We start from the raw sequence: 22,650 nt of genomic DNA on the forward strand, positions 1-22,650 counted from the left end.
TAACAGTTTCGTAAGCACCCGATCAATGTGTCGATCAATGTGACAACAAAGAAGCCATATCGGCTGACATTGCAGAATATGCCGATATTGCCTTGAGACAGTTATCAGTTGATATGCATAAAAACCGTTATGAGGAAATAAAGAATGAAATTTAATATCGAATCTTCACTTACTGTACACGACGGATTATGTTTCATGAATAAATAAACGTACCTGATTCGTGTGGGTATTATTCGGGAATTTATTTTCAGAAAAAACGCTTTTTATAAATCTATGGCTATGCTGACGATTGTAAAGTCGGTTTACCGCAAGCAATATATGATCGTGTATTTTTTCAAAACAAACAATATTATATTATGTGTATCACAAACTTCTTCTTAGTATTAACATTAACATCTGTAAACGTTCCATTTGAAACTGTTTTTACTGTATTAAACGTTTTGATAAATAGCGTGTGATTATATAGATAAGATATGCATGTTAAAGGGCAAATTAAGTAAAGGCTATATTTATGTAATTCGACTGCGAACACAATTTAAACGTTATCTATTTAATCTAACGGAGGACCAATGAATCAGACATCGTCAAAATAATGTATACCAGCCGGTTGATTATGAATTGTGGATATTATTTGAATTTCAATATATTCTTATAAACCATTTAGTATTTCATATTTAAAAAGATGTTACGTTTGCATAACCGATGTATACTATCAACAACACGATGAAAAAAGCAAGTTTGTAAATATAAAGGAGATTCATATCTTTAACGTCGCTTGCCTAACTTCCTTTCTGAACGCATCTGAAAAGGATGCATTTGAAATGATTTTTAAGTTGTGAAGGTAATATTATTATATATTGATTATATTTAAATTATATTTTATATGGTTAAACCTCGCATTGAACGAAAACAATTGTATGCATGCTTACTCATACCATGGCTGTGTAACCATGTGTATTTCGAATAATTTTAATAATAGAATAATAGAAAACTTTCAAACATTGCTGCGTACATAGTTAAAGTTTTACTTTGTGATGATTGTTGTTAAGCGTTGGTCAGTGGTCCATTTAAATCTATGTGATTGCCAAAACGCCTAAGCATATTTCGTGCGAAACGCAAAAGCAGTATTTACAGTTAATGCATTCAACAATCTCGATATTCGACAAAAGTTGGTCAGATTGGGAAAACCAGCACGTACATAAACATAAAACACTCTTCTGTACTTAATAATATTCATTGTTTTTAGTTGACTGTACCATGGTATAATTTGTGTTAGTGAAAATCTTTAAGACATCTTGCCAACACAACCCAAAACATTTTGCAAATGGCAAAACATGTTCAAAGATCTACCATTTATAGAATTGTACATCCACAGCAAGATTTGTTCGAATCGCCATTGTTAGGCCTGCTGCCTTCTCGGTATGATGGCATGACATAGCGTGGTTCTGATGTGCTGCCTTCTCGGTATGATGGCATGACACAGCGTGGTTCTGATGCATTCGTTGCATGTTCTGTAGCACGAACGGAGTTGTGGTCAACTGAAGTGTCTGACCTGGAGACCGTGGGTCTTGATGGACTTCCTTGCTTTGCATAATTGCTCAACTGATTACGGTATTGCGATCCTGAACTAGCGCCTTCTGTTGAATAATTGCTATGCGGAACACGGTCTTGCAATACGGAAAGACCACTTTCCTTCGAATAACTGTTCTTATCCCGGTAATGCGACCCTGAACTACCGACTTGCTTTGAACAGCTGCTGTGATCACGGTTTGGGGATAGTGAAGAGTGGGTGTGTCGCTGACTATAATCATCATTTGCCTTACCGATGTCAGAAAAGCTCGGATATTTGGATGACGAATAGCTTATCGGAGTTATTTTGACCGGGGCTTTGTAGGTCGCTTGCAAATCACTACTTAAAGGGTTGGTTCGAAAACTGTCTGAAGTCGAACGTATCGTAAGTGTAGGTGAATTTTCAGGGCTGGTTTTAGCAGTCATCGCAACGTTGGTTTTTGTTGCATTTGTCATGTGTGTTGGTATAGACGATTGTGGTTTCATCGTTGGTGCTTTATATACTGATGGGGCTTGGTAGGAGAAAAGAGCTGGACGTTCACTTAAATCTTTCACTTTGTATCCCGATTGATACGCAGATGCTTTGTTGGATATTTGCAATGTCGATTGAACCGTTGGCTTATATGGTGTTGGTTTGTTATGCCAATACCCTCCTGCAGGTCCACGAACGCGAACGGACGTCCCACCGTTATATGTTGTCAGCTTTGCCTCGGGTATATATGCAGATATACGTACCGGTATTGTGTCGCATTTTCCGAGCCGTTCCAGCTCACGAAAAACCCATAAGCGTCGATTGTCTGCGGTAACCCATTTTCCATCGCGTTTTACCACCGTTATTGTTGGAATTGAAGATAATTGACATCTACAAATTTTATATGATTATTGAACAGATTTTAAATTAGCTATCTATAAAATTATTAAAATAAAAGTAATTAAAAATGTTAACTAAAACAGTAAAACCTAAAGGATATAAAATAGGACATCTGTATTTCTTAGTCTTAGGTCCTCAGACGTCAACACGGCTGTGGATACAGTTAATTTCATGTTCTATAAGCAGTGTAAATCGCACCGTGCCATATTGGTAAACTCTCGTTCATTTTTTATAACATATCGAGTGAAACTGGTCGTGAAATATGAACGTAATACCTGCATTTTTGAGCGCCTTTGACCTGTTTGTTTTTCTTTTGCGCTAACTTATCTATGTAAAACAAAATCTTTGAGCAAATGAATAATATCGAAGCTCATTCTCGTTATGTCAATTTTTTGGACCGCATTTCCAACAACGATAAATTTGAATAAGTGCTATAAATGCATATATTATCGAAACAAATACATTAACTATAGCAGTACAACGAACATTACTTTCTTTCAAATTTCACTCATATAAAAATAAACGATTGTAGTAATAAACACTTGTGATTTATGAAATATCATACCTTCCTTCACAGACATCATCCAAGGTTTCTCCAATTCTAGTTCTATTGTGTGATGTCCGCTTATCAAAGACATTATTGATAGAATCTTGCGAATAAAATATGTATGATGGTTTAAGATCCATTATTTAATGAAATAACAACCTCCCACTACAAGTTAACTCGTCCTAATAGTCACCAAACTTGAATCACAATCTATACAATATTATCTATTGTGTAACATTCGTAGTAAAAATAGATTTTCTGAAAACTCAAATTGACATAAACGTGTAGTCGATTGCTAAAGTTTAGGTACTGTTTACAATTTGGCCAAGTGTAAAACTATTAGAAAATTCGGCAATATATAAACTATTAAAGCAAAAATAAGTACACGCGTATATATTATAATTTTGAATGACACATTTCTATATGAAGAAATATTATATTTAAAGTCTAAAGGATCCCCGATAAATAATATAATTCGAGCTAATGATGTACAGTATTTTATTTAGCAGAATGGAAGAAATTTGTCACATAATTCATTTTCTCAAAGTTTCGTAGCCGTATTTTTACGTCATAGCGGATTACATTACGGTAGCGGGCGAAATTGCCACGAGCCAGGTATCATATAAAGCAAGGAAGAAGTGAGGAATGGAACTTAATAGTGTCGACTAAATATAAATTTAACCCTTCAATCCAATTGTTAATCTTCACTATGGATTTTTTTTAAAATTACGACAGCTTTGCTTTCACATTAAATATCACTGACCGGATCTATTCATAATTTTCGCAGCACGACTGTTTACATGTAATCAATAATACACGCACCCGATTCGTATATGTATTCGTTGGGTTTAATTTTCAGAAAACACGTTCTATATAGATACTTTTTACATTATAACAAAGTCTTAGTATTAGGTAAAGTTTACCAAACCAATAAATGATAATGTATTTTAACATAACCGATTATTACATTTGCAGCAAACTCGTCTTCTAGGTATTAACCTTGCATTATTTAAACATTCCAGTTGAAACAGTTGTATTTAACATTTTTTTAAAATAAGTTTCTTGTCATTATATAGATATGATATGAATGTGTAAGAGCGACAGTGCCAATTAAGCAGAAGCTCTGTTTAAGTAACTCGATTGCGAACATAATTTAAGATAAACCTATTTTATATAATAGGGGTGGGGTCACAGTGAATCAGACAACAGCAGCAATTCGATATGCGACGATCAATCAACATGATCTACATAAGAATATGACATTGTGTGGAATTAGCGAAAGATCTTTAAAAAAACAACCAACCCGTGTTGGTTCCCGCCTTCCTGCGCCTCAAGGATTGTCAAACTTAAAGTCTTTAAAATAACTCAGTTGTCTACCTTGCGTTTTTTTAAAGCACCATGTATGTTTGTGGTATAAGAAAAAAAACATTAAATGAAAAACACAATTTTGTGGAGTGTAATCTTCTTCTGTCATCTTTTTTTATTCATTAGCGATTGTTTTGCTCAACTATGTTCGGTTGTCTATGAGTAACTCAATTTGTATTTGAACCGCTACTTTTTTCATAAGAAGGAAGAAGTCTGGTCTTACTCCATATGTATGATAAAACAAATATAAAACTAAAGAAAACGCTTTTGGAATTTGTATTCAATAAATATGTGTATTAAAGTGACATGAAAACAGTACAATCAATCCCCTGTAACTATAAATAACAATATCACAGATGACGATGAATCACAGACGATCGACAAGAATCTTTAAGTCTGAAATTTGTTGTTTTTTCGGAAATTAATTTGATGAAAACAGTGCAATTTCACTTGATATGGCACGTTTTATTCAATTGTTAGACAGTTCAAATCACCATCCATCACTGTCGCTGTCATAGTTGTCGGAGTTATCACTATGTGTGAAGTTGTCATCCGAATCGTTGTCATCATACCTTGTTGAATTCGGAACAATCTGGAAATGGTCCCTGTTTTCATGTTTCTGGTACCAATCGCCCCCTGGGTATCCACGGATAATGATCGACACCCCGTTTTTCGTAGTACGCTTCGCTTCCGGAATACTTTGCCCGACATTGACCTGTATATTGACACACTTCCCGAGCAATTCGAGCTCCTTAAAGACCCAGAGACGTCGGTTGTCCGTTGTCATCCACTTCCCATCTTGGCTTACTACGGTAATTGCAGGTATTGATTCGATGCTGCACCTGCAAATATATTTCATATTTAATGTGTTCTCGTACAAGAAGAATGTAAATAACAATCATTAGAAAAAAACATGATTTTGAATCGCAGTCATATAATATATCATTATAATGGTTTACGAATACCTGAAATTGTCTTTACACAGTCTCTAACTTCATGTCTTTAAAAACATGTATAACGCTGATAAATATAGGATCTGGCACGAGTTGTAAAGGGCGAGGTTACTAACGAATTTCCTGGACGAGTTTAATAAAATATAGTATGATATGACAACGAGAGTCAGATCTTTTTTATCACATGCTTTTAAATGAGCAAATTAAATAAATATTTACGCAAACATGATGATAAATCCCGAATGTTGTTTACATTTCGTGACGTCATTTGACGTTGCAACGTCATTTCAACAAAATAACAAAATGCGATTGGTCAATAAACGAAAACTAAGCCAATGAAAACGCTTAAAGATGGTGTATTACACATGTGTAATATAAAAAATACGTAATGGTTATATTACATGGGAAACAGGGTATTGCATGTGATAAATAAAAAATATAGAACACTTTTATTTTTCTAGATAAAAAACCTCCTATGTTTCGTAAAAATAAATTATAAATTTTTTGTTTTGCGATACATCACAAAGTTCTTTATTATGACATTGACACTGTTAACATTGTTTACGATGTATTCACGCTAAATATTTGACATGTTAAAGTACAAAAAGGTACATTTTTCAAATACTTTCTTATGTATTCCGTTTTCTGGTTATTATCGATGTATACTACATTGTAAAGAAATGTGAGAAATAAATGAGATTTTTTTTATAGAACACCAGTAATTAAGTGGTAGTACCAGAAAATAAACGAAAGCAGAATTTTATTTATTAAATTGAAAATACTTTACTGGTGTTCAACAGAAAAGTACCAAATGTACACAATACCTATTTAACTATGCAGATTCGTTATTTCGACACTTCGACACATTTTTGTCCTACAAAACTACCAGTTACCTTGTTGATATTGGCGTAAACGTGTTAGTTATAAGTTTCATTGAAGAAATTTTGTAGTTGTTGTCATATTACGATGGTTGAGTAATTTTGAAAACCATATATAACATCCCCCGTTCATATTCGTATGTTGGTTTGCGAGCTTAAAATGTTGACATTGAAATCGTATATTCTCGCCTTGAAGCATACTTAATTTGTGTTTGCAAAAGAAACACCAAGTGGGAATTTTTGAAATGGAAGTTTAAATGTTCTTATTTTATCAGTGCATTTTAGAAAAGCAATTTCCATCCCACAACTTGCGCTAAACATTTTTAAAACCACATTATATTCACATATTAGCTTGAAATAATATAAGCCTATTTTAAATTAATATGCATGCGATGATACGCAAGTTTAATCTGATAATGAAGTGAATGAAACGATAATTATAAGGTAATTTGAAATACTTCAAAGCTTTGAACGAATACATATTAGTAAGATGCCGAATTGGCATGTATGTAAAATAAGTTATAAAGCATACTTTCCCTCGCATATATCGTCCAGGGTTTCTCCAAGTTTGTGATTAGCATTGCTAGATCTCGAATCGAAGTAAATATTGATCGAATCCTGTGAATACAATATTTCCGACGGTTTGAGTTGCATTTTAAACAACAAAATAGAGACAGCAAATAACACTATTAACCTTAGCAGTGATTTAAATCGTATCTTACACTGGTTAGTTAGCCGTTGTTGGTGAATTCATTTTCAAAAAATAATGCATGCATGTGTAGTGCAAGTATAATTTTTGTTTTCAGAAAACGAATGCTCCGATAACGTATAAATAGTGCAGGTTTAACCCGAAGTTTTAATTTAAAACGATGCATGTACTTACCAGGTTCGACCTGTTATGCTCTAGTAGCTTCGAATGTAAGTTGGATCTATTTTTCTACATGAGCGTTTGGTAAATACAGTGTCTCTCGTTACGTGTTCTTAGTTAGAACATATGTTAATGTGACATCGCTCTTCAGTCAATCATTTAAGTATTATGTAGTGTGTGCTCTAAAAAGTCTCCAATTAAAAGCAGTCTGCATTGGTGAAATATGAAACGTGCTAAATTTCGTTAATGTTTAACAGAAATTATTGCGTCGAGTTAAGGAACATTTCATTTAAATACGATTGCCATATTCTGGTATTAAATAGATGTTTATTTTATACATAACTTTTTCAAATTTTATTGGTACTAATTTGCGGATTGAATTGATTTTGTGTTTCACTGTGGGTATCTTTGAGTACTCATTAACTGAAAGTGAATAATTGTTTGTTTAGACACATTAACTCTATCAACTCTTATGATATTTTTTATTAAAATTGATAGAATTGATAAATTATTGTTCTTAATTGAGACTGATCACCAACAACATGGCTTTAATTATTCAATCGATTAGATTGCGATTACAAGATGATAGGGCGATTACCACAACTATTCCGCTCGCCGTCGAAATTTTATACTTTTGACAAAAGCTCCGTATCCTTCTGACGAAAAGAAACATGGCGGACAAAGCACAATCAGGTAAGCGGGTGACACAATATTTTATTATAAGACACTGCAAAATGATTGCCACTTGCGAAGTTTACCAGTCGTGAAATATTTAGCATGACTTTGAAATAGTGTTTACAAAATGTCGTGTCACGCTCGACACCATTCGTACTTGTGAGAAAAATGTAATAATCAGATAATTGTCGATGTGTCAGACCTGATGTGACAGACTTAAATCATTGTATATATATATATAAAGAACATGCCATACGAAAATGTTTGTTTCAATATCTGTTAAAGGCCTAATTTTTTGGTGAAAACATACATCACTTACATAAATATCGATGCACCGCGCAACACTGATTATAAACACCGTATTTATATTCCGTGTCACTGAAATTCGTGGCACCGCCAACTTCTGCACATGGTTTTAAATGATGTGCTAGAACAAGCCATCGCAGAATTTATTTACGATAATCTTCCATTTATCAAAGTTACACGCCCCAAAATTTATATTGAAAATGATGGCATGCTTGCACCAAAAAGGAACCGGGATTGATTGTCTTGCTTTCCAGTACGTGGAGGGCGCATGTTTAAGTCTCATGTTTCAATTTTTCTATTGTTGTGGTAAAATACAATCATTATTGATAATTATTATTTATTGATTTCAGATTCATAATCCGTATCAATATTAGAAGAAAACTGCTATTTTAAAATAATTTCTTTCTTGATGACCTTGCGTTTTTGGTTTTTCGTTTCTGTGGAGCATTTACAAGATTGTCATGAAAGGCTTGGCGGCACTGATCATTTGGTGTCTCTATGACAGACATCGAACTGGTACATGCCGGTTGACGGTCGCCTGGAGATTTGCTGGTATCATCTTCAGCACCGGGAGGAAAAAGTCTCCTTTTCTTGTTCTTAGGCTTGTTCAAAGATAAATTTGAACGTCTCTTCCTTCGTAAAGAAACTAAGATCAGAATAAAGCAGTGCCAAAAAATCATAAAGATGCGGTGCTTTTACGGACATTGTTCAGCGGTGTTCATATTTCTATAATGTAAGTGTTGAGCGGTGCATACTTGCTAACACGTGTACATGTAAAAATCACAGTTATATCAAAAAAGCATGCCGCAATGTGTTGTAAATTGATTCTTCTTCCATAAAATACCGTTTAACAAAAAAATATTTCATTTAAAGGGTTTAAAATCTGCAAAAATATGATGTATCGCGTCATGAAAGTCACTTCTTTCACGACATGCTCAAACTGTTTTCACTATTTTGAAGTTAATAGCGACTAAATTTTGATGCGGGTAAACGCAATTAGATGTAAAATATATACTTCGTTCGATGGAATATCATTTTATTACCAACTTACCTTCTTTTCTCGGTTTTTTCATTGATTTCTGGACTTGCCAAAAAGTTTGCGGCCATGTTTTTGACAGAAGGATACGGAGCTCTTTGTCAAAAGTATAAAATTTCGACGGTGAGCGGAATAGTTGTGGTAATCGCCCTACCACCGTGGGTTAATCTATTCGCGCGAATAACTTAAACCTTAGTTTAGTTTAAACCTATTTATTTTAGCTCGATTGCATCGAAAGCCTAAGGCTTATATAAACGCTCTCGAGGCCGTTTCCTGGGCCTAGAACCAGTACTTGGTGTCTTTGTGGGAGATCTAAAGAACGCTCACACGGTGGGGATCGAACCCGTGACCTCCCGGTCGCTAGGCGGACACCATATCCATTACACTTAAACCTTGTGGTCTCGTGTAAGGCTGCTCTTAACGACCTTGCTGTTTGTTATATTTTTTTTATTGAGTTCTAAGAATTTAATAGGGATCATTTGCGCGACGTGTTTTCTAGTTCTAAAATTCGTTTCAAAAGTCAAAACGCTGCTTAAATTCATGAACGAATCTGCAAAGATAAGCACAAACTAACGGGGATTTCACACCACTGTACAAGTATGGTGTACATGACGGAGTTTTCTATTGTACATCCGAAAAAGTGCATTTGAATAAATCTTTTCTTTCGGTTATTTCTGGTAATACTTATTAAATTATATCCTCGAGTTTGTATTCAACATCGTTTTATCTGTTTTGAAAACTATTCGCATCTAAAAAAGTAATGGAGGAAGTTCCAACTCAACCCTAGATGCATAGTAAAGATACGATGATATTTTGTGAAAATAGATGATCATCCATCGCACTACAATGTGTCCTTATGCGTCTCCAAACGAAAACAAATTAGTTTAAGGTGGTCGGACACGATTTAGTCTGGTTTCAAAATACACGTATTCAAACTCATCATACTTGTGTACACATGCACAAGAGTATCATGCAAAACCCAAATGACTGTCCATATGTCCATTCCCCCGTCTGTCCATTAATATACAAGTTGTTTCATTGACTTCATGGTTTAATTACTATAAAAGAAACTATCGAACCTCTGTTAGAGTTGTCTCCCGTCAATAATACTATGCGCTTTTATTATTATCCTCCGCCAAAGGCGGAGGGCTATAGTTTTGGCGTTGTCCGTCCGTCCCTCCGTCTTTCCGTCGGTCCGTCCTTCCATCCGTCCGTCCGTCCGGCACTTTTGTGTCCGGAGCCATATCTTGGAAGGGCTATGTCCGATATCATTGAAACTTGGTATGAGTATATATATGGATAAGACGATGATGCACGCCAAATGGCATTGTACACCATCCGTTAATAACGGAGTTATGGCCCTTTGTATATTGAAAAAATGCTTATATCTGTGACAAAGCTCTAGTTTGGCGGGGGATATCAATTCAACGAATTTGCTTGTTATATTAGTTTCTGTGTTTAAAAACAGCCAGTACCATGAGGAAATATTCAGTATTATATTGAACCTCTCCCTTAGGTACGGTAAAACGTATAGGCATTCATCGTCGTATGTGCCTGTGTCAGGATGGCCCTTCCATTAATATAAATAACACTGTTGAGAGGTTTTAAAATGGAAATTGGATTAACATTATGATAATTAAATATGGAACAGTTCTCGTATAAACAAATTAAACATTCTTTGCAGAATTATACTTCTTATAACGCCGATAAAATTTCCTCATAAAGCTCTCTGGAGTTCTGAACGAAACGCTCATTTTTTCAAACGAAATAGATAAACGCACGAATGCCTGCGTTGTTTTTCACTTGTGAAAATACCGATATGCTTACCATCTTAGGAACAGTATGACGACAGTAATGAACATAAGTTACAAAACAACATCAGCATAACCTGAAAATACGATTTTAATCATTAACAACATATTATTTGCATTCAATGATTTTTTGCCCAAAATTACCGCCGATATTCGGCTGCTTTCCAAGTGCAAAGAAAATCAAGGTTTTTTCTCAAAAAATCTGACCATAATTTTCACGAAACCAGCCATTTTTTCAATAAACCCATATAGTAGGTATGTGAAGTTGGCTGTTAGATTTTAGCTCTTCATCAGCTGTTTAAAATAGAAATGCATAGCTTTGCATTGGGTTTTCGTCAGATGTTAAAAAGCAAAACACAGCTATGCTCCAGATCTTCACCAGCTTTTCACGACATAACGAATAGCGATGCATTGGGTATTCGACAGGTTTTCAACTAAAAATGAACAGCTGTTCACCAGGTCTTCGTCAGGTATTCAAATGAAAATTAGTGTATGCCACCAACTTGAGTCGGGCTTTCAAAAATCATAATGCATAGCTATGCACTAGGCGTTTGATATGTTTTGAAATTACATTGAAGAGCAGTTAACCAGTTGTTCACCAGGTATTCAAATACAAAATGGTGATTACCGCCGTATTTGAGCAGTGTTTTCAAGTAGCGTAACGCATAGCTGTGCACTGGACGTTCGATAGGGTTTAAAATAGTGTTCGATAGGGTTTAAAATAAAATGAAGAGCTCTTCACCAGGTGTTCGCCAGGTATTCAAATAAGAAAATGGTGATTACTGCCGTATTGAGCAGTGCTTTCAAGTAGCTTAATGCATAACTGTGCACTGGGTGTTCAATAGGTTTTAAAATTAAAATGAAGAGCTCTTCCACAGATCTTCGCCAGGTATTCGAATAATGAAATGTTGTTTTCGGCCGTATAGAGCCGGACTTTTAAGCATCACGATGCATAGCTATGCACAAGTTGTTCAATACGTTTTTAAATTACAATAAAGAGCTGTTCACCAGGTGTTCGCCAGTTATTCAAATAAGAAAATGGTGATTACCGCCGTAATTGAGGGGTGCTTTCAAGTAGCGTAACGCATAGCTGTGCACTGGGTGTTCGATAGGGTTTAAAATAAAATGAAGAGCTCTTCACCAGGTGTTCGCCAGGTATTCAAATACGAAAATGGTGATCACCACCATATTGAGCAGTGCTTTCAAGTAGCTTAATGCATACCGGTGCACTATGTGTTCGATAGGGTTTAACATTAAAATGAAGAGCTCTTCACCAGGTATTCGCCATTTATTCAAATAAGAAAAACGTTTTATCCACGAAATATATACGAAATACAGCTTTAACTACTCGATTGTCTAGTTTAATATATCGGGTTACAAAACTGAATTGTCCGGTATTGTTAACCAGGTTTTCCGAAGGAAAAAACTGGTTATTAGATTGGCGAATGCGGGCGGGCTGGCTGGCGGGCTGGCTGGCTGGCTGGCGGGCTGGCGGGCTGGCGGAATAAGCTTGTCCGGGCCATAACTATGTCGTTCATTGTCAGATTTTAAAATCATTTGGCACATTTGTTCACCATCATTGGACGGTGTGTCGCGCGAAATAATTACGTCGATATCTCCAAGGTCAAGGTCACACTTTGAGTTCAAAGGTCAAAAATGGCCATAAATGAGCTTGTCCTAGCCATAACTATGTCGTTCATCGTCAGATTTTAAAATCATTTGGCACATTTGTTCACCATCATTGGACGGTGTGTCGCGCGAAATAATTACGTCGATATCTCCAAGGTCAAGGTCACACTTTGAGTTCAAAGGTCAAAAATGGCCATAAATGTGCTTGTCCTGGCCATAACTATGTCATTCATTGTGAGATTTAAAAATCATTTGGCACATTTGTTCACCATCATGGGACGGTGTGTCCCACGAAAGAATCACGTCAATATCTCCAATGTCAAGGTCGCCACGACTAAAAATAGATTAAAAAAAAAAAAAAATTACAAAGGGCGTTAATTTTTTTTGGTCATTTCAAAAGTTCAGTTTGAGTTTTCTCCCTTTATCAGATTTTTTTTTCACAATGAAAACCTGGTTTTGTGACAATTTTGTCCCTTGTTAAAATAATATTTCAGTTACAATAAAACATTGATTTATTCACAGTTCACATATACTGTTTTACATGCTTCAAAGACTGTTCAAAATAACTAAAATGCAGATTAGGCCGTCGGAAATTCATTATTCGCAAAATTCGATAAGCAATATGTTCGATTCTAAATCGAGCCATAGTGGAAGACTAATAGGTGAAACTTTGGACAGAATTTGTGAGGGAAGGTAAGTACAATAGTTATTCTAAAAAATCAAAATGCGATCGTGTATACGTTGACGTCGGGTACAGCATCCCATCTGCAAAACTGACAGCGAGAAATAGTGATGTCAAAATTGAAGTCCGTGGCTCATCTGGCGGAACATGGTACACTAAAGCAGGATCCGGGATCAGCAGTCATTACCAGGTAGTTTCGGGAACCTCGCGGTATGCATTCTTTGATGACTGGGACTTTGATCGATTCACGCTTAATGACGATTTTGATTTGTTTTAATATTTTGGTTTTGCTTTCAACTATGACCAACTCATGTGTATATGTGAACGTGCAGTTAGATTTTACGAGTACAAATTTTAATTTCGCGAATATTTATTCTTTTTGTCGTTTAAGTAGGTAATATTCAGCTATTGTTTTTGGGAAATGAGAATATAAAACAATGTGTGTTATTAAAACATGGGTGTTATATAAACATCTAACAGGCATGTAGATAAAATTATGCATTTTAAGACACTTTTAGTTTGATTTATGATTATAATGCTGTAAACAATAATCATCAAATCACAAACATAAAAAGGGTACAAATTGGCAGATAAATGTTATTCGGTAGGATTAAGTGGTTGAAACGAACTGTTAGTTATCGTTATTCAAACAAGTCAGATATTTATTTGATAAAAATCAATAACTTTGTGTATTATTTTATGATCAGAGAATAAAACAATAAGAAAAAACTTCTGAATTTGTATAGTTGCCAAACCTTTTCATAAAATGAACATTGCAATCCCAAAGTTGTGGAAATCCCGTGGTGTTATTATAAAAAGAGCGTCATATTTTATTTAAGATATAAAAAGCTATTTTTATAAGTTATGAGGAAGTTACAGCCAGTGTCGTTATAATGAGACTTATTTTATGTCATAGTGACTTTTTCAAGAGCATGTATACTTTCACTGCTGGCGTATAGCGATGAATGCACACAACCACCGAAAAGTCGCGTTTTGTTTTCAAGATGTTGATTTAAAATGAATTCTTAATTCTTAAGTATACCCGAAATATGCTAATATTAAGTAAATAGTTCCTATCAAGGTCCTTTTTGAGATAGGTGACAAAATGCCATACATTTAGCTAGATTTAAAGAACACATGACAAACACATACGCACACGCACGCGCGCACGCACACAAGCACACACACACCTATGAACAAAAATGGGATGACCGCATTGGGACGGTCAATTCAAAGCACAGCTTTGGAGAAATCGCGAGGTTTAAAGGCGCCCCAACTTCAAAAGATGTTTTCAAACGGCTGTGTTAACATTCTTGTTAGATAATGGTTGTATTTAAACAACAATGCACCACGAGACACACCCTTAAAACTGTACACACTGATTACGGTGAATTTCACCACTTATGTTTTATTGCTTATGATAATTTGACCCCTAAATAAGATTTTACCCCTAAAATCATGTAACCCCTTATAATTTTTTTTACCTTTACGCTGATTTAACCCCTGATGAAGATTTAACCCCTTATTATTAGTTTACCTCTTTTTATGATTTAACTCCTAACGATGATTCATCCCCTGATGATGATTGAACAACTAATGATGATTTAACCCCAAATCATAATTATCCCTTATATGTGATAAAGTGATAAAGAATCATTAGGGGACAATACAGTTAAATAATCATGGGTTAAATCACCATCAGGGGTAAAACCATAATAAGGGGTACAATCCCCAACAAGGGTAGATTCTCATCATGGGTTAATTCGTCGTGAGGGTTAAAATAAGATATAAAATCATCATCTCTGATTAAACCATCATCAGGGGCTTAATGCTCATCAGGGGTTAACGGTTCATTAGAGATACAATCGTAAAAAAAGTGTAAATTATAGCCAGGGGTTTACTCATCGTCAGTGGTTAACTCATCATCAAAGGTAAAATCAACATATGATGTTAATATGATATTATTTTCATCAGTGGTTATATCATCATCAGGAATTAAATGATAATCAGGGGTAATATCATCATAAGGGGATATATCATAATCAGTGGTTACATCATCATTGGTTCAATCAACTTTAGGGTTTAAATCAGCATACGATGTTAAATCATCATCAGGGGAAATATCATCATATGAGGTTGAATCATCAGAGGTAAAATCATAATAAGGGCTAACAATTAAGGAGAAAATTGAGTAACGGTTGTGTTCAACAATACAGATTCAAATAGAAAAATTAAGACACATGTCAAAGTAAAACCTGGATTACTTTCCATATACAATGTGAAATACTAAGTTTTAACCTTAACAACTTAATAAAATGTAAACACGCTGTAATGCCCACATCTCAATCAAACCACCTTTAATTGATTAAAAAACAACTATAAACAATCCGAAAAAAACTTCACAATATACAGATGGACTTCACACACTCATTGAACACTAAACAAACACTTTTTTAAATATTAAGTGCGTTACACTTATATCTTGAAAAAACATATATGGAAATATAATAACAATATCATTTATATAACTACCTACTCATTTGAAACCAATAAAATGACTCTCACACACGCACATTTATATATATATATATATATATATATATATATATATATATATATATATATATATATATATATATATATATATATATATATATATATATATATATATATATAACAAGAAAGTTTTTGCAATCCCATCATTTCAATAATTAGAATGCACGTGTTATAACTACATATTTCTATCATTATTTTTAAGCACTGTTTATTTGCTGGTATTGTTATATTGAAAGTTTTGAGGACCGCTAACACGCATGTTTTTATTCACCTTAGATATCTTCTTGTTTTATTGATGATGTCATTTGTTCTTCGACCTTCGATCTTGAAGTGTTTTTTATAGCTCCCGCTTTGGTTACATACTCTTCATTTGAATTGCTTTCACAGTCGTCATCTATTTGGTTGTTAACAGTTTTAAACATACCAGTTATTGATTCATTTACGTTTTGATAAATTCTTGCTGGTGGCTTTGCAACTGTGCCCATTTGCAGTCTCCCCTCTGATTTAACAAGAAGTGGTTTTGTTTTGGTGCGGAACTGTTTGTTCGACGGTATTCCATCCCAGTTTTTCGCCCTCCTTAAAGTTTCATCTTGTTGTTTCATTATTATCACATCAGTATCTTTATTTAAAGACTTTGTTGCAGGTTCTTTATTTCTTCTTCCACTGTTCGAAAGGCTGTTTAATTGATGTGTATTTACTTCTGTTACATTAGGTGTATTTCGGTATGATACAATATCGTTTGAAGAGACAGTATCTCGGTTGATATGTTTTCTGAATTTCGAACTGTTGTCAAGTTTGCGGTTAAACCCCAATTATTTAATTTTACACCCCTTTGTGTGTCTATTCTATGCGATTTGTTTTCTGTGTCTGTAAAGCATGATGCGGGCATTGGTTCCAATTCACATGTTTTGCTATGAGTTTCATGAATCGATAATTTCGTTGCTTTTGGTTTTGATTGAGGTAAAATGACACCCGATGGCATAAGCTAATCTGTGTAATACTTGGGTTCCGTTTCTTCGCTGTGATTGCATTTTATTTGTTCAATCGTTGATTCCTTAGCCATGATTTCACAGTTACAGCTCTATGCCTAATTTTTCCAGAAGCATCAACATCGTTAAAGTGAGTCGATTGTCTGAACTCATGGTTTTCCGTTCCTTCTTTACATTCTCTACGAGGTATGTTAACTGCATTTTTACTGACATTTGATAGAACACGCTTTTTCGTTATGGTGATTGTTTTATACGCCATTTCTTCATTTATTTTTATTGTCAATGCACTTGCTTAATTGCCAGAAGTGTTTGTGGTATCACGCATTGAATGTCTTTTATTGTTTGGGTCAGAAACCTTGTTTTTATGTTTTGGTGCACTTAATGAATTTATTTCCTCTCGCTGTTGCGAGGAAATATTGTGTCTTCATTCCAATATGGCAACCTGTCCATCTCCTCTTATTTCAGGATAACTTGATGATTCAGTTCTTGTATTTTTGCCTGAGGAATGCGGCTTTAAAAATTTCTCTGTTGGAAGTAAAAAGACTGCATTGTGTCTAGTTGGATATTCTGGTTGATCGGTAGAAGGTTTCTTGTCTGCTTTAGAGCTGCAGACAGATTTTGTTTTAAACCCAATATCCACCGAATCTTTAGAAACCGTCAATAATGGAACGTTTGCATTTTGCCCCGATATATTTGCAACCTTCTCTTTCAAAACAGTATGGGGGGGTCACATCGATTTGCCTGCCGAGGTCTTCAAAAGTAGTTACTTTTACATTTTTGGAAAATGCTCCTTCCGTTCTTATGTTTCTCTCTAGAGTTGACCTCCTACGGGTCGTGGTTTGTAATATTCATTCCGGTTTGTCCTGTACTGACTTATACATATGTTCCACACTAATATTTGGCGAAGGATTTGAATACGTATTAAGGTGAGTAGATACTTCTTTTAAGACGTTTATTTTAAGTTGTCGTGCGCTGGATTTTTTTTCTGAAACAACAAAATTGTCTTTTGCGTAACATGCGTTATTATATACTTCAAAATCGGTTCCGAATGAATATATTTTGTTTTCACTTTTGCGTTATTGAGAGTGTCTCTGACCATCGTGCCTGACTGCTATCTATATTAGTTGCACTCAAATATTGAAATTTTGTATGCGGATTATCGTCAGAATTTGAAGGAATATTCATATACGGTTTCTCTGCTGGAACCAAAAAATTAATTGATGGTTGGACTTGTGTTTTCATTGCTAAGTATGTTCTGTCAGGTTCATCATTATCGATTATAGTTTTGGTATTGAGGAATGTCGAAGATTCTGTTGATTTCAATTCATGGACAGTCATTGGTGCAATACATGTTGTTTGTTTTATTTCTTTAATGCAGCAATATTTGAAATTTCCTGCAATTGCATTATTATTTAATTCACTACGTGAGATTTTCCTTTTGCACATTGTGTAAGATAAGCAAAGGGCAAGAATGCACCCATTTACCATGCGAAAGTGGCATATCAGGAGCAATGATGTACAGACATCGTATTAGATTTGCGCGTTTTTATAGATGAACATACGTTTTAACTGTTATCATCTGTCATATGTTGTGTGAATAATTTATAAAAGTATAAGGCTGTAAGATTTAATATGATTCATGATGATGTCTACAAATATATCCACATGTATAAAACATAAAATAAAACAAGAACACTGACCTACGGACCCTTCCTGCCATGTAAAGGGTGGCGTTATCCCACACAATTAAGATTTTTAGGATGGTGTCAAATACTGAGTATAGTATTCGATGGAACCAGGTGTAAATAATAAGGTGAATGTAAACTTGAACTGGTTGAAGATAACTTATTCAGCAAACATAGTGAAAGGTAAAGGCAAATATTTATAACATGGATGACATAAGTAAATACATTCACACAGTGCATCAACACAATACAATATATTAACAAGAAGTGAGAAATATGTACAATACATATTTGTTACGCTATAAAACTAAATAGTTTTTAGAATCAAACACATGATAACAGTTAAAGAATGAAATGAAAATGTATAACCTCTTCAAACTGCACTCTGCAGTCCTTTTTAGTTTGCATAACAAATACACTTTACTAATGTAGAACATAACAAATCACTGTAAGTAAATCATGAATGTACATGTTTGTCATTTTCAAGATAACGCTCACGATTACAAAGAAACACTGATTATATACAATTTTAAACTAATATAGAAACATACCAACTCACTGCAGGTAAATTATGTATGTGCATTTTAGTCATTCCAAGAAGATAATAATTACGCTACACTGATTATATAAATTCAAAAGAAAAATAATCATCAGAGTAATACAGTTGATTCCTTACAACATATGACACATATAGCATGCTTGTAAATTTTATGGTTACACAATAAACAATCCAGTAATAATTATGATATAAAACATTACATTAATAAAACATTATTTATGAAAGTACTTATGCAAATATATTTATGTTCTGAATTACTTGGCAGCACAATAGTCATCCAAGTGAATGATGTAATGAAACGTAACTTTTTAAGTTTGACGTAGCACAGAATTCATTTTGAAAGTACATGTTCCAAAATGTTTGTAGTGAAACTTGTGAAACAAAACTATTGTATCATCGAGTCATCTGTTTCAGTCGATGTAACAAAAAAGAAAAACAAACAACAGATTAAATACAATAAAGTCGGCAAAATAAAACACAACGTACAACAAGACTTATTCATAGTCCATCTTTTCATTTATTGAGATCGATCAATTGCTTCCCCTTTTTCCCATAACACCGAGATTCCACCATGAAAGCATACGATGAAAGTTGTGTACTGCGTCACCTGTTTCGGTCGACCTCAATATTTCGGCGGGGGTTGTCCCAACAATTATATTAAAATAGTAGTGACTGTAGCAAGCCTATTTTAAAGTTCTTAAACCGGCGTTTGTGTATTTTTGTCCACATCATCAATAATTTAAAAGTTGTATACAGTTATGGAATGTCTGTATTCAGAATAACAGCAAGGAGTAAAACACATTGGCAACTATAAAGTCAATGGATATAATTTAGGATGCTCTGTTTCCCAGACTTTCAACAAAAACAGTAATACTTATAACTAAAAGAACAACAGCAACAAAACAAGTTCGAATTAAGTACAGCTACTCCTCCACTGGCATGTGACATGCACAGCAGAAGAAGATCTTGCTGATGCTATAGTTGGTGTTGTGCTTTCCCTGCAGCCAACAACGAATGGGGGAGAATGTTCGGTTTGCATGCCCTTTTCATCAACATTATACATATATATTATAATGTTGAGGTATGTCTATCAATCTGTGTTTCAGGAGAATATTTTCAAGTTCTTTGAAATACGTGGTCACCACCACTTGGCTGGTTGCTTAAGCCCTAGCCAGCGACACAGCTCTTGGCTTTGACACGTTAAATGCTGGCCACCATTTCATAACAAATTCAAACTATTTTATGAAGAAAGGATGTTCTTTATCGTGTTTATGAAGGCAAACCACATATTTTGAGGCCATATTCACAACTTCCATCCTCATGTAGCCATATCCTACACTAGCAATAAACTTCAAATGGTCTACAAACATGGCTTCTTCCTCTTGTGACAAAACGGAAGAGGGTCCCGATGACATTACTTCTGGATCAACTCGTCCCCTTACTCTCTGTCTTAATGAAGTAGTTGGAACAACAAACTGTACTGTACTCTACACCCTGATATCTGCTGTTCACTCATTAAACATTTGGACAACATCTATCTGGTATTGATATTCATAAAAATTATCCACATAGATAATTTTATTAGAAATTTATAACCCCAAACAACTGCATGTACTTCTGGTACTTCACACAAATTCCGGAACCTGCAGGCACGCGCGTATGGTGCGGGGGGGGGGGGGGATATAGTATCCGTCAGTTTGCATTTGGTACATAATGCTAATGTAGATATTAAGTAAAAGATTGATTGATGTTGGATCAAAATATTTTAAATATACTACAAAATACACAAAATGAAAAACATAATTAAGATAAAATTACATAAAATGACTCTATGAACTTTGTATAAACCGAAAGCAGTCAAACTTTTATTAGATTATTTTCCTTAATCAATAAATTATGTGCATCCTTTTTCAACTTTATTATACATAATGTGATTAAAGATGTAAACCTCCAATTCAATTTTAAAACGACATGCTTCACTGATCCGATAAACACGACTACATCTTTCATAAATCAAGTTAAGACATAAACCATCCACCGACTTTTTATATTATCGATGCTGTTTATAAAGTCAATGTTTACGTGTCCGAATTAGACGCGGTGTAGTTATAATAATCATATAAACAAACACGCGACATGCCCACTGCGTATGATGCTCAAAGAATAGCTGCTAGAGTGTCTGTCTATCACATCCTTACCGCAGAACAGGTTGATTACAGCTTCCGATGGTTTGACTTATGATAGCTTATTCCCTCGATGTATTTTGTAATTGACTCTCTGCGATTCTTCGCCCCTGAACTACTTGTGAGGTACAATTAGATAGTGCGTAATACTTGAGACCATCTTGGGACTTGTTTCTATTGTGTAGCGCCTAGCACATTTACAATGCTTATTAGTTTAATTTCTCCTGCGAAAAGAGTCAGTAGGCCATGGTTGAGCGGGGGATCGAACCTGCTGCCCCTGGGTTCTACCTCCAGTGTTGTGTTACCACGGATACGACCGAAACAATTAACAAATTAAATTAGCATTACTTATCCAGTTACAGTTGTTCAGTCGATACAAAACTAGTGTGATGCCTACGTGTGTTTTGTTTAGGTGTAGTATATGCTGTTTTCAACAGCATTTCGAGCATACTCAACAGTATTTTAGCTCTTCTCGTCGTAAATTTAAAACTCGTCGGGCATATTTTATATTTGGTTTATGAGTTAAAAAATATTTATCATCCGATTCGACACTGTTTCAAACATTATGCAAGTAAGCATTAATTTGATATGGGGGGATATCGTTAAGGGGATTATTTGCGAAAAACAACAGCTATACAATACAGCGCAAAACATTATACAAAGATAGTTAGTTCATTCATGAAAAGTATAGTTATATGTTCATTCTGATATGTCATAATTCTTGAGTGATATCTTAAACAATCTTGCCCATGTTAAATATAGTGTGTAGTGTATGTAAATAGCTTTGAATGAATCTTACACAAATGTACCGATATTTCTATTTAGCGAATCTTCAAGACATTATTACACAATTTTAATGGTAAAAAAAATATCTTTCTAACAATCAATTCCTTGCATGGGTCGGGAAGGGAACGTTCATATTACTACAGTAAGAAAATTTGGCTACATTGAACTTTGCGAAAGCGGTTAAATGTGTTTTTAATTGTATATAGAATAATTCGAACTAGTATACATGGTAACCAAATACGCGTAAGTTGTATTGAAAATCTAAAAGACACTGTTTATGTCGTTTCTATGCGTATTAGTTTTAATTTATATGATCTGACCTGCATGGTACTCGATGAATAAATTATATTGCGATTATAAAATCATAATGGTGCGTTACACTTGTATTGTTGTTTACAGATAACGTTTACAAACAAATGCGTTGTCACTGTGTCATTAATAATTATTGGTATCCCACTTGAGAGAACAAGGATATATTTTAATGCTACGCTACAGGTTGCCAACACATATTAATTGTTGTCAACGCAAAATAAAACCAATCACCACGTTGAAAGTAAAAACAAAATCGCTGAACAAATTCAAATGAAAAAAAAAACGGTATACAACTAGTAATATTAGACAGCGGCAGATATATTAACAGTGCACTACGACGAAGACACCCAATGACCGAAACTATACGTACTGCAATGTGATCGATACAAT

At 34.5% G+C, this 22,650-nt stretch overlaps 2 protein-coding genes across 3 annotated transcripts in view; both read right to left on the reverse strand.

Annotated features, from left to right (window-relative positions):
- Window positions 1-1,353: 1,353 nt before the first annotated feature.
- The window catches only part of LOC127865236 (uncharacterized), a 236,843-nt gene continuing 215,546 nt past the window's right edge, over window positions 1,354-22,650 (reverse strand). The window contains exon 3 of the mRNA XM_052405270.1: window positions 1,354-1,552. Within this exon, the coding sequence (XP_052261230.1) occupies window positions 1,354-1,552 (199 nt within the window). The remainder of the gene's footprint in view (window positions 1,553-22,650) is intronic.
- Window positions 4,615-22,650, reverse strand: part of LOC127864357 (uncharacterized) — a 117,820-nt gene continuing 99,784 nt past the window's right edge. Inside the window, exons 1-2 of one of the 2 annotated variants that reach the window (XM_052404011.1) lie at window positions 6,716-6,969; window positions 4,615-5,194 (exon numbers count right to left, since the gene is read on the reverse strand). In XM_052404011.1, the coding sequence (XP_052259971.1) occupies window positions 4,843-5,194; window positions 6,716-6,837 (474 nt within the window). In that variant the 5' untranslated portion in view covers window positions 6,838-6,969 and the 3' untranslated portion in view covers window positions 4,615-4,842. Of the gene's footprint in view, window positions 5,195-6,715; window positions 6,970-22,650 lie in introns of those variants that run through there. The other variant, XM_052404010.1, reaches the window with a different exon arrangement.

The sequence above is a fragment of the Dreissena polymorpha genome, chromosome 1 (genome assembly GCF_020536995.1).
Source record: "Dreissena polymorpha isolate Duluth1 chromosome 1, UMN_Dpol_1.0, whole genome shotgun sequence".
NCBI lineage: Eukaryota > Metazoa > Mollusca > Bivalvia > Myida > Dreissenidae > Dreissena > Dreissena polymorpha.